The 13554-nt window shown below is 36.7% G+C and overlaps 1 protein-coding gene across 1 annotated transcript in view; it reads left to right on the top strand.

Moving 5' to 3' along the window:
* Positions 1–13554, top strand: part of eIF3l (eukaryotic translation initiation factor 3 subunit l) — a 310545-nt gene that overhangs the window by 249349 nt on the left and 47642 nt on the right. Inside the window, exon 14 of the mRNA XM_090398519.1 lies at positions 7948–8021. Within this exon, the coding sequence (XP_090254645.1) occupies positions 7948–8021 (74 nt within the window). The remainder of the gene's footprint in view (positions 1–7947; positions 8022–13554) is intronic.

The following is a 13554-nucleotide window of genomic DNA, read 5'->3' as shown; positions in this document are numbered from 1 at the left end:
TTAATTATCAAAGTTTCTTACATACTGTTCTTTTCAATGTGCTATCCATTTTTATCCTGCTTAATATTAAGTAATGGTCTCTTCCAATATTTCAAATCCTCTGTACGCTCTTGTATGCTGAACAAGCATGATGTTTTTATTTTCGACAATGATGCAGTCAATGAGACTTTATTTCTTGTGTTTTCTCTCAATGTGAACTTGTGGACATCTTTATGTTGAAACATGGTGTTAGTAATGATTAGATCATGTCTTAGCAGAAGACCAGAAAATTTGTAGAAAAGAGATAAGTCCTTTTCTACTGTTTCCATTTTCTTTGTCAGCTGCTTGTTCTTATGACTCAAAACATTCCTCTACATCTTTCTTAGAAGCACTTTCTGTTGCACCATAGACACAAATAAGTTTCATTAACCCATTTTCGATTTTGCCCATTTAACGCTACTTGAAACTGCTTTCCAGTCAAGTTTATCTTCATGTTTGGTGTTGAATGCTATCACTACTCCTTCCTCTCCTTGATCATTATTGCTTAAAATAACACACTATGCTTATTATGTAGTAAGATCCCATGTTCTTTTTGTCTTCTTTGTCTTAGTAATGGCCATTATGTCCACGTACTTTTCCAGTTCTTCTGAGAGTTTGATTTCCTTTCATTAATACTTCTTATATCAATGTTGCTATTTTCAGTTCTTCTGACATTGGGTTTGCCCTACTTTTAGATGTTGAGTTGGATCTTCTTTCAATAGCTGACTTTTCACTGTTCGTCCTGTTTCCCTGAAAAAACAGTGGGACCCTTGTTTAATTGGCCAGTGCCCCAGCTGGCATGAAATCTCACTATGATACCATATGTATTTGTGGTTTAAGCGAAAAGACAGTACAATTTGGTTAGCTAAGTCTCCCAAATTGCCAGTCCATCCTCATTCATTTAGTACCCAATAGATACATTTTACTAATGGGGTGCAGCATGTGAAAGTGAGGGTTAGACAGATTGGATGGTCAGAAGCCCTAGTCAGTTCTCTGCATTCCCAAAAGGTGACATGGGATCTCCCCTCGGTTATTTGACCCTTAAGGAACCTCCTGATAAGTTTTATTTATAATGCATATTTGTTTTATATATAGGGGTGCTTAAGGGTCAAAGCTATATAACTGAGAGGAGACCTCCATGTAGCCTTCAAAGGAATGCGGAGAACCGACCAGGGCTTCTGACTTAAAGTCCAGTCTTCACCTTCTCCAGGTTTTTTCCTCTAAACACAAATTTTATTCTAGCTATCACCTGTACAACTTAATTTGAATCCAGAGATTTTTTATAATCCTTTGTTAATATTTTCTGTGTATATATTCAGTTTTCCACTACACATATAATGTATATAATTCAGATAAGGGGGTGTTTAAGGGTCAAAGCTACATAACTGAGAGAAGATCTTCACATAGCCTTTAAAGAAATGCGGAGAACCGATCAGGGCTTCTGACCTAATGTCCAATCCACACCTTCTCGTGGTGCACCCTGTTAGGTATCTACTTGGATACTGAACGAACGAGGATGGGCTGGCAATTTGAGATTTAGCCAACAAAATTGTATTCTTATTGGCTTAAACTAAAATAAAAAATGATGGTACAACATGACAGAGAATTTCATGCCAGCTGGGGTGTCACCCGGTTTAACAAGGCGCCCGTTGTTTTCGCCAGAGAACCAGGGCAAACAGCAATGAGTCAACGACTGGAACAAATCCTAAAACCCACCGCAACTCAACATCACCAGAGTTCAAAATCGGTACTATCAACATAAGAATCCTGAATGGCAAAGAAATTGAGCTAGCTGAGGAATTGGTTAAGTACCAGATTGACATAATAGGGATGACTGAAACAAAAAAGGCAAAACCTGGTGAGATCTTTCTGAGCAATAAATACAAAATGTTATATTCAAGCAATGACAATCAAGGAAAAAGAAAGAGTAGCCATAGTATTCAACACTAAATATGAGGCTATTCTTCTTGAAAGATAGGCAGTCTCAAGTCTCTTTTTCTATTGAGTATTCCTGCTAAGATTTAACAAGTATACATGAGAAACGGTTGAGAAGGATTGTGGAAGAAAAGCTTTTTGAAGAACAAGCTAGATTCAGGCCGAATAGAGGCTGTCAGGATCAGATTTTCACTTTATGACAAATAGTTGACAAATCATGGTAATATAACAAAGATCTGTATTTAAGTTTTGTAGATCTGGAAAAGGCATATGACAAGGTGTGAAGAGAGAGAGAGAAGCTGTTTAAAATGCTACAGTTCTTTGGTGTCAGTGGGGCATTATATCAAGCAATACTTAGTTTTTATTTGAATTGTAAGTCAGCAGTTAGAATTGAAGGAAGTAAAGCCTAACGTTTGCCAATGAAAGTGATTACTACATATAGCCGTGTTGCATGCATTTTCTTTATACGCAGGCGAACCATTTCCCCCCAGTATTTCTACCAGCCGATTATATTCCTACTATCACGTGCCAGTGTCAAGCCCACGTCTAGTTGTCAGTCTTGTTTAAACTGACTTGTTTGGTGTGCATAACAGGAAATATTTTACTTTCGGTGAACAAGAAAAATAAGTTTATTTAAGTTATGCTTATTCTTCTTCTTCTGCAGCTTCTCCCACTTAAGTGGGGGTCACTGTTGATGATGAGTTGTCACCACATCCAAGTTCTTCATCCTAAAGTCCTCTTCTACCATCTCTTCTTTGGCCGCCCACGCTTCCGCCTACCTTGTACATCCATCTGCATGACTCTTCTTCCCAAATATTCGTCCTTCCTCCTCATCACATGACCAAACCATCTCAACCTTGCCTCCTGTATCTTCGCTCCTACGTTCGTAACTTTCACTGTTCCCCTCACATAGTCATTTCTCAGACGATCCTTTCTGGTCACACCGCACATCCACCTAAGCATTCTCATCTCTGCTACTTCCATCCTGCTGATGTTATTTTTCCTCAGGGCTACAGTTTCTATAGCATACGTCATAGCTGGCCTCACTACTGTCCTATAGATTTTGCCTTTCAGATTGATCGGCACCCTCTTATCGCATAACACTCCAGCCATCTCTCTCCAGTTCCTCCAACCCGCTTGTATCCTGCATCCCACTTCCTTCTCAGCTCCTCCATCTTCTTCCACTGTTGAACCTAAGTATCTAAAGTCCTTCACCTTCCTGATGACATTTCCTTCCAGCTCCAGATCTGTCTCCTGGCCACTGCCCACAGTGCAACACATATACTCTGTCTTACTTCTGCTCAGTCTCATACCTCTCTTCCAGTACTTTTCTCCATCTTTCCAGTTTAGTTCCCACTTCTTCTCTTGAATCTGCACACAGCAAGATGTCATCTGCATACAACATTGTCCAAGGCACATCTTCTCTCACCTCCTCCATCACAATGTTAAACAGAAACGGACTTGATGCTGACCCTTGATGCAAGCCAACTGTTACTTGAAAACTTTCTGTCTATCCCAGACAGGTCCGAACACTTGTCTTCACCTTTCTGTACATATCACGCACCAACCTGACATATTTCTCCGGAACCTTCTTCTCCCCCAGACACCTCCAGACTTCTTGCCTTGGCACTCTATTGTATGCTTTCTCCAAATCAATAAATGCCAGATGTAGCTCCCGTTGTTTCTCTCGAAACTTTTCCATCATCTGCCGTAACCCAAAGATAGCATCTGTTGTTGATCTACCAGGCATGAAGCCAAATTGTTCCTTTGCAATCTCCACCTCCTTCCTCAATCTACCATCAAGAACCCTCTCAAAGACTTTCATTGTGTAGGACATCAACTTTATTCCTCTGTAATTTTTACAGTCTTGTGCCTTCCCCTTTACCCTTGTAGATGGGGACAAGAGTACTCTCCCTCCATTCCTCGGATATATTTTCCTGTTGGCAAACTTTTACGAACAGGTCCCACAGCAGGTCAATTCCCTCTTCCCCCAGTGCCTTCCATGCCTCCACTGGAATCCTGTCGGGGCCCACCGATTTTCCATTCCTCATCCTCTTCATGGCCTCCGTCACTTCCACTCTACTGATGTTCTGCACCATCCCCTCAGAAGGCTGCCCATCTTCTCTGTGAGTTCTTGCATTTTCCTCATTCAAAAGTCCCTCAAAGTATATTCTCCATCTGTTTCTTATGTCCACATCCCTCCATAATACTCTTCCTTCAGCATCTTTGATCTGCCTCACATGTAAGATGTCCTTTGCTGCTTTATTTCTACATTTCGCTAGTTGGTAAAATTTTCTCTGTCCTTCCTTTGTTTCTAATTGATCATACAGATCTTGATATGCCATGGCCTTCGCATTGCCACAACTCTCTTGGCTTCTTGCTTTCTCTCTCTGTACACCTCTCTGTCCTCTTCTACTCTTGACTCATCCCACTTCTGCTTTGCCTTCCTCTTAGCTGTCACTGCCACTTGTACATTATTATTCTACCACCAACCCTCCTTCTGCTCTCTAATCTTTCAAGATGTCTCACCAAGGACATTGATTGCACAGCTCAGAATTACTTTTGAATTATGTTTCCACCAATCCAGTACACTTTCCAGTCCATCCGAAATCCTCTCTAACACCCTCTCCCTAAAACGATTCCTCACACTCTCTTCTTTTAAGCGAAACCGCTTAATTGTCTTCATCCCATGGCATCCAGAAGTTCTTATCTTCGATCTTATTTTAATGTCTGCACACAGCAGTCGGTGTTGTTGTGCTACTTGATCTGTTGGAATTACTTTACAATTTGTCACAACCTTAAGATGTATTCTTCTAGTCAAAATGTAGTCAATTTGTGAGCTGTTGTTACCACTCCTAAATGTTATCAAATGTTCTTCCCCCTTGTAGAAAAACGAGTTCACAATTGCCAGATCAAATGCTACTGCAAATTAATAAGCATAACTTATTATAAGAACATCAGAATAATTATAAGAATAAACTGAAAAAATTGAAAACAAGTAATAACAGTTAACTGTAGTGAAAATATTTAAATATGAATAACAATGGAAAGCATGCAATTGCTATCACAATGCCTGCTTGTTTGTGGATTGCTGTATGTTACTGGTAGCTACAAGTGTGTCATTATGAATTCGTGAAGACCAAACTTGATGTAAAATCATCCTTTTTTTGTTTGTTTGTTGTTGTTTTTCCCTATAGAGGATATTTCATCTGATTCTTTGAATACTCTTGAGAAAAAACTGGTAATCTATGTGGATCATTTTTGTTTGTTTCCATACTACTTCATGTTTTGTTACAGTTGTTGTATGTGCTGCCAGTCTGATTTGTGTCTTTTGTTCTCAACGTCCTTAAAGTATATCTCTCCAGATCTGCCTGTCTGCTGGCCTGGTTGGCCTATCTGCTCTCCGGCCAAAAGGCTACAGGTTTCAATCCTGCTGTGGGTGTGGATGTTTGTGATTGTCTGTGAAAATACTAGTGGTGGATGGTAGATGGCATTGGTGTAGTTGGTGGATTGTGAGTGGTGGAGACAGAGTTTCCTCTATGAGTCTTTGGACTTCCTGGAGGTGTCACGTAAGAATAATCATATAGCATAAACCACAACTGATTAATGTTGTAGACACCTGATTTTTTAAATGGTGGATGTGGAGGTTTCAGCAGATGATTGGGTAGAAGGCGACCTTTATATTTTGTTACCAAAGCAACCCTGCTGATTTGTCTGTGACTGATTGTATACTTAGGAGATTCACTGATCTTTAAATCACTGATATTTTTTTTTGGAGTTAAAGTAAGATTTTTTGATTAATGTTCTATAGTAGCCATTTTTTGATAGGATTAAATTCAAGTGTTGTAGTTCTTGGTTCCTTTTTTCTATGTTAATGGAAACTGGAAACTTTGTAAGCCCTATTGCATAAGAAACGGATGATGTATGTTTTTTTTGCACTGGGTGGTGATTAGATGTGGCATGCAGGTGATATCCTCTGTTTGTTGGCTTCCTACAGACTGAGAAGTTGAGTGCATTTTGTTCAGATACTGCAACTAGTGCATCCAAAAATATTAAAGAGCTGTTTGTTTCTAATTCAACATTCAATTTAATTTGAGGATAAAAGTTGAGGTAGGTGGTGAAATCTTCTAATTGGGTAAGAGTACCAGGCCATGCAATGAAAATATTGTTGGCATATCTTCACCAAATTTTAGGTTATATTGCACAATACTGAAAGACTTTTTTTTTTTCGTGGGAATTTGTTGGTCATGTTATAATAAATAAGGAGTTTATTAAAAATAAGTAATTAAAACCTGAAAAGTTTAATGCGTTGTAAGACTTACATAATCAAGGGTAGTGGTAATTGAAAGTTTTACACAACAAAAGCCTATTAACAGTTAATTACACATATTAAATGTTTTTGATAACTTGATCAAAAGTTTTTTTTTTTTCTTCAACCCACTCCATGTTTGTTAACAAGGGACAGAGCCCATTACTATTCCTTCCTTCTGTTCAAAATATTCATCTTGAAATTTGAAAAATATGCCACTGATGTAGTGTTTAAAGGGATTCACTGTGTCTGGTAGGAAGAGGTCTTGTGATAGTTGTATGGTTTCTTTTCCTGATACTTTGGTGAACAAATTTACTATGTTTAGACTTGCAAGTCTGAACATAGTAAACCATTGTAATGCCTTTGTTTTCTATGGAGTGTATGGTGTTCTTTACATAAGAGGATGCTTACCTGGTATAAGAGCTTAGTAGGTTTGTTAGTTATTTCGATAGCAAAGAAGTCGGGGAATATCTTGCATCAGCAATAGGTCTTAATGGCAAGTTCTGTTTATGCAGCTTAGAGACACTATATATTCTTAGAACCAGAGGGTGTCTAGATTCAAAGTGTGTTTTTTTTGTTTCCTCAGACCAGTTGAGCATGTTTTTTTATTTATGGAAATATCCTGTGGATCGTGATCTAACTTTTCATAGGTGTTAGCGTCATCTAGAAGTGATTTCATTTTTTCTATGTATTCTGTTGAGTTCAGTATATAATGCAATATATAAAATTTGCCTTCTAGCCAGTCAATAAGCTGATTGGCTAGAAAATGAAGATATTAGGAAGGAACCTGGCATTCATAGCATTTAAGAATGTGTGAGCAGGGCTAATCTAAGGTGGAGTGGTATGGTCACTTAAACAGAATGGGCAAAGAAAGATGGCTAAAAGTGTTTGATGCCAAGGTGGAAGGGAAAAGACTTGTAGGAAGCCTAAGAACTGATTGGATTGATTCTGTCATATTATGTCATATAATAGTGCCTTAGAAGAAGACCAGAATGTTAGATGTGACAATAATGAAGTTCTGACAAGTCATTTGGAGGAAATTGTTGACAGGAGATTAATAATAATGGGAAGTTAATCATGTAGTGCTTGTCATATTAGCCTGAACATCCATTGAGGCATATAAGAAAACTGATGATGACACACACATATTCATTCTGATATAGAATTAAAATTGATTACAGTTATTATTATTATTATTATTATTTGACACCTCCAGGGAGTCCAAGGACTCATCGAGGGAGAGTGTGCCAACAGCATCGAATGATTGGTCCCCTTCCAACTACTAACCGCGCTCAAACTTACATAACTGAGCCATTAGTAGCAGAGGCTCTACCAATCGACCAACCTTTGCCGGCAAAGGTTGGTCGATTGGTCAATGTGAAGGTTTGACTTGAGGCAGAAAATTGAGAAATGAATTTTCTCTGAAAGAAAAATCTTTTAAGACATAAGGCAGAAATTTTTGCAGATGCATGTTGGGCATATTTACTGGTAATAATGTCAAATAACTACTAGTGAGTAAAAAGCAATCTATTTATTATTATTATTATTATTTTTTTTTTTTTTTTTTTTTTTTTTTTTTTTTTTAATGCATAAAGTTTTGAAGATAATATATTACTGCAATAGCTTTAACATATTCTTATCTTCTGAACTTATAAGATAATATTTCTAAAAAATACTTTTCACAGGAACCCTACTTTTTGCAGCTTAAAGTTTTTCTTGATGAAGTGCAACAACAAAGTATGCTTCCAACTGTTAGAAGGTAAGACAAAAAAAAAAAAACCCTGAAATTTACCAGTTGAAATAGCTACATAAGTATTTGATCATATCCATTAAAATGGATGAATAAACTGAAGGAGTGCTATCTATTCAATCACTGATATATACCTCTAATATTCCTTGACACAGAAGACAACTCTCACCTGTACAACCTTTATACATATTGCCGCTCTTTATAGTACCACATCCCAAATCTCCCTAAAAATTTCTAAAAGAGGGTAGTTGGGGAAAAAATCATTTTCAGATTTTTAAATTATTAGATAGATTATCCCATTCATGTTGAAGGGAATCTCCTAGTGAATGTGCTAGCTTTTTCCCACATTCTTAGGCTCTACTTCTCCTGGGCCCTTTTTAATTTCTATTCTCTAGACCACTGTCACTGTAATCCAATGCCCTAACATCATATTTGTCATGCATCACAGCTCATGAACATGTAATAAAAGGATTTTGGTTGATGTGCATGCATTATTGGGATCCCTCTGTCTGCAATACAGGTAGTTTTAGGTCGCCTGACCAGGATTATTAACCTCCCAACTGCCAGGACATATATATGTCCAGAAAATCCTGATATGATTTAGACCACCTGTTAAAAGAACATGAATATGATGTGCAATTTGACCGTCTTATCCATTAGAAGGCCTTCACACTGAGGAGAACATTTAACCAGATTACCTCACATACGTAGCTATGTTCAGTTACCTATAGCAAGAAATGCAGTTGCTTCTGTTTGCTCGGTAACTGGAATCTAAGTTATAGTAGACTAAACACCTACAAGTTATATTTATTTTTGCTACTTGTTTTTTCTTATAATTATAGTTTTAGATGCCAGTGCAAAATAAGAGATCCTTTCATACTTTCTTCACATAATATTGTATCACTTTCTCCCAGAACTTGATTCAAGATAATTATTTGTGTCAAACAATTACTTTATAAATTCATGAAAATCCGAATAAATACAGTCTCCATCTCTTCCAAATTACTTTTTCTTTATTTTTTATTAATAATCTTAGTTCGAAGGTTAGTTCACGGATTGCATGAAGGTTCTCACTTTTGCGATTTTGATTTACAGAGAATCATACGTAAATCTTGACTCATATCACATAATGTATAATCTTGATAACATAATCTGTACTTTTTTTTGCACTTCAACTTTCTTGGTTTCCCCTAATCACTCACTACAAATCAAAATAAACAGCAGTTATGAAGTCAACTGTTATGTACATATTTTCTGCTAATTTTGATATGTGGCAATTTTGAAGTAGGGATACTTTCTCTATAGTATTCCACCTTGGATGGCTAACCCCCCCCCTAATATCCCAAACTATCACACACAAATACTGCTAGGTAACATGTGTGCACTTTCTTTTTGTTTGAATTCGTTATTTTTCCAAAGTAATTGTACCAGATAACTTTTAATATTCCAATACCAAAATTAAATTGTGATTATTATAAATTAGCAAATTTTTTTGCTAATTTATAATGTGTCCTTTCCTCACTTTTTCAATAATTTTTGTTAGCTTACAGCCTGTTACTCGAGCAGAAAGGATTATTAGCAAGTATATCTAAGACACAATTCATTTCTGAGATTGTGCAAGTAGTAGCAACAGTAGCGTCAGTTTTGAAATACTGATACTTTCCTGTTTAGTGACAATCACCCATCTTCTGCACAAAGACGTCTAAACTGCATGCAAAATCACTGCTATCATCGTAGCTACAAAAATTTCCCTTATAAACATAAGTAGAGTAAAAGCTACGTGAAAGGTGAAGGCTCCAACTTTTCTGCATCTCCAGAACTTTTATTTTATTTTTTTTACCACATACAAACGAAATTCATGTATAAGTGCTGCACTGCACCTTATGCCATTCAAAAGTAGATTGAAATGTAAGCAGTATATTTCCCAAAAGAAAGCAAAGTATGGGATAAAGAAAAAGAAAAGTTCTGGAGATGCAGAAAATTGGAGTCTTAGCCTTTAAAGTAGCTCTGATGTTGGTGAGGGAAATTTTTCTAGCTGTGAAGATAGCGAAGATGGGTGATTGGTCATTAAATGCATACCAACTTGTCCACAGTTTCCATTCATAGATAAGCCAGGAAATACTGAAGATTTTGACACAATAACATTTTAGGCTTCTTCCATCTATTTCTAGATGATATTCTTTCATTTGTAGTGGAAGAAACTTACCTTTATGCTTGCCAACAACATCAGCAAGTAGGGTCTGCATTCTTGCATTACATTTTGGAGCCCAATATATATCGACATATCACTTACATATATAACACTCAATTGTGCAAGGTCAGTGTTTCGTGATGTTATGAGTGAAAAACAATTTGGTCTTATTGTGAAGTATTTGCATTTTCAGAATAATGAGGAATATGATCAAGCAACACATCCTTGCCCAGTCCTCAACAAAATTTATGATTTTCTGATGAAAATTCGTCAGAAATTTGGATCATTATACATCCCTGAGAGAGAGAGAGATGGGAATATTAATGAAAACCTTATGTCATTCAAAGGCAAATTGAAATGTAAGCAGTATATTTCCCGAAAGAGAGCGAAGTATAGGGTCAGTTTATGCTTTATGAAGTGCAAAGTGGGTAACTTTGCGATTTCAAACCTTATAGGGGAAAGCAGACTGTACTTGAACATCATAAATATTCAGATCTTCACTTGTCAATGCTGTAGTAATGGAAATGCTAGACCCCATGCTGAGGAAAAATTATGAGTTACAATGGATAACTGTGTACTGAACTATGTTATGGTAAATTTGCATTTACCATAACATTGTACAGATTGTTATTGTACCTAAATGCAAAAAGGTGAGACATTCTCCAGATCTGATATCAGGAAAACTTTCGAAGGTTGAAATCCAAGCTTAGCAGCAAGGGAAATTCTTTGCACTATGTTGGAAAGAACAAAAGGGATGTTTTTCTGCTGTCTTCCCTGCACAATCCATCAATGGAATCCACGAAGAAGCATGGTTTCAAGAAAGACAAACCTATTGTTGCGTATGCGTATACCGACACTGTGGGAGGAGTCTACAGGTGCGATCAGTAGCTATCATTTTATTCTGTAATGAGGAAACACCATAAAAAATATTACAAAAATATATGTTTGGATTTTATTATTTGGAACAGTTTCCTCCCTTATAAGAAAATATATGTTATCATAACGTATGTAGATGACAGAGTAGAAATCACCAAAGCATTACTATAAGTTTATGGTCCTTCTTCAGCAAGCAGGAAAACAGGCAATCCTTCTAGACTTCTGTAGTTGAAAGCTGCTATCTCTAAGTATTTCTCAGAAACATTACCATCTACAAAAATGAATAAATAAGCACTGCATGCAACTGTCATGTCTGCTTAAAACAATCAGAAATGAGACAATAATCTGGTTTCCAGAATGTAAAACTACTTCGTGTGTTCATCCTTGTTTTAGGTCATTCCATACTGTTCAAGATATATAAATTTTGAACATGTGATGGCCTTGCTGTGCTATTTACAGAACCATATTCATCTACCCACCTAAATATTTTCATAAGCTGTATCAGTATTGAAGATTCTAATCTGCAGCCACTTAATAAAAAAAATAAAAAAAGAAAAAAAAAAGAAAGAAAGCCGTAACCCTTCCAGTTGACTACCCAAGCTTAGTTGTCTCAATCACTAAAATGATTGAGTAGACCAGTGATTCTCAACCTATGGGGATGCACCTCCTTTTGGGGGGGGGTGAAAAAAGTGGAAATCAAAGGAAAAACTACTTTATTAAAACAAAAGCATTTAATGAAACTATTCATTGACACGAAAACAGTATAAAAACATAAAATACACTGAAAATAAAATAATAAATTGTATAAAATCCACTGTATTGAATAAACTAGTTATGCTTACAGGAACATATCAATATTGCAAAATATACCAAGCAATAACAATGAATCTAAAAATTAATGGCTTCCTTGGACCTGTGTTGGGGAGCAAAGCTTTCATATGATGGTAATACATTGGAAACTGATGCTGTTAGTTCTCTCTCTATATATATTTTAACTGAGATCTATATTTTGTTTTTAAGGCAGCCACTTGGCATGGGGCGCACAGCAGCTAGTTTCTCGTTCCCGCACTCTGTGAGTACCCATTAGGGAAAGCTAAAGCTGCTACCAACCAAACGCAAGTGATCACTCTAAAATGCTCCTAAATTCCTGCCCTAAGGGATCCTAATTGGGGCCAGGCCTAAAAATAATATATCATTTAATATTGAAGGTTTCTCCAGTGTCAAGCAAGAGCTCATTGCAGATATTTGCAGAGTAATGACCTGCAAGAAACTCACAGAGGGGGAAGGTGCTGCCAGACCTTACATCCATGTAATGAAACTCATCAAAGAGATGCCCCATGATAAATATGATGGTGCAATATTTACTAAAGAACTTAATTCCATTGTCCATTGACTCAACAAACAAGTGAATCGCAATGAGATTATTACAATCACATTTAAAAAATCTCAATCACAATCACCTCAGTTTATAAACTGCCAGAAGAAGCTTTCTCCTTCCCCAACATCCTCCTCAGTAATAATGCATACATGACTAATGTCCTATTAGGTGACTTTAATAGCCATAGTATTAACTGAGGTTACACAAAGTCCAATGAAGATGAAGAACTTGTTGAAAAATGGAATGAAAACTTTTCCCTATACCTGATACATAATCCAAAACTCTCTGCATCTTTCAACAGCAACAGATGGAAGCAGAGATATAACCCTGACCTCATATTTGTTAGCTCAAAAATATCCAACATTTGTGTTTAAAAAGGTTTTAAATCCCATTCCACATACTCAACATAGACCTGTAATGCTTCAATTCAATCTAACCATTACCTAACACAGTCCCTTACAGACTATTTAATTTCAAATAAATTAATTGGAAGGGTTTCATGATTTTTTTTTTTTTTTAATGGGTTTTGACAATGTCTCAACACAAGAATTACAGGAGGGAAGGTGGGGGGAGCCACAAGAACTAATATTAAATAATGGGACACACACACACACATGAAAGAAGGTTGAGAAACACTGTCTTAATGTCATAAAATATGGAAGATAAAACCTCATGATCAACTATTTGTTGAAAAAACAGTTGTTAACAAGTCCAACCATGTTTTGTCTACAGTGGAACAAATTGTTCTCAGCAAGGGCCTTAATTTCAGTCTGCCTCAAGAAAGTACATATGGAGAGCCTAATGAAATTTTGTTAACAAAAATTGAACAAGTTTATTCTATCTCATCTCCAAAGAGGCTTCATTTGCTCGGTTCAAATCAGCACTAGCAAAACCTCCTATTGATAATCTTTCACCTTTGTGATCAGCTCGAAATGCTCTTAACCTTAGAAACAATCCTGACATAGTGATTCTGCCTGCAGAGAAAGGAAATGCTATGGTGATGATTATGACTACAAAATTAGACAGTTTCATTAAGGGCCTGACAGGAGAGACAATCACCATCATTTGTGAAAAACTCCAAGCATCAGCAATACAGT

This window comes from Typopeltis vanoorti, chromosome 9, assembly GCF_054136105.1.
Source record: "Typopeltis vanoorti isolate ZY-2024b chromosome 9, IOZ_Tvanoo_1.0, whole genome shotgun sequence".
Taxonomy (NCBI): Eukaryota; Metazoa; Arthropoda; class Arachnida; order Uropygi; family Thelyphonidae; genus Typopeltis; species Typopeltis vanoorti.
Note: the sequence above shows the minus strand (reverse complement) of the source record. Positions and strands in the feature narration are given on the sequence as shown.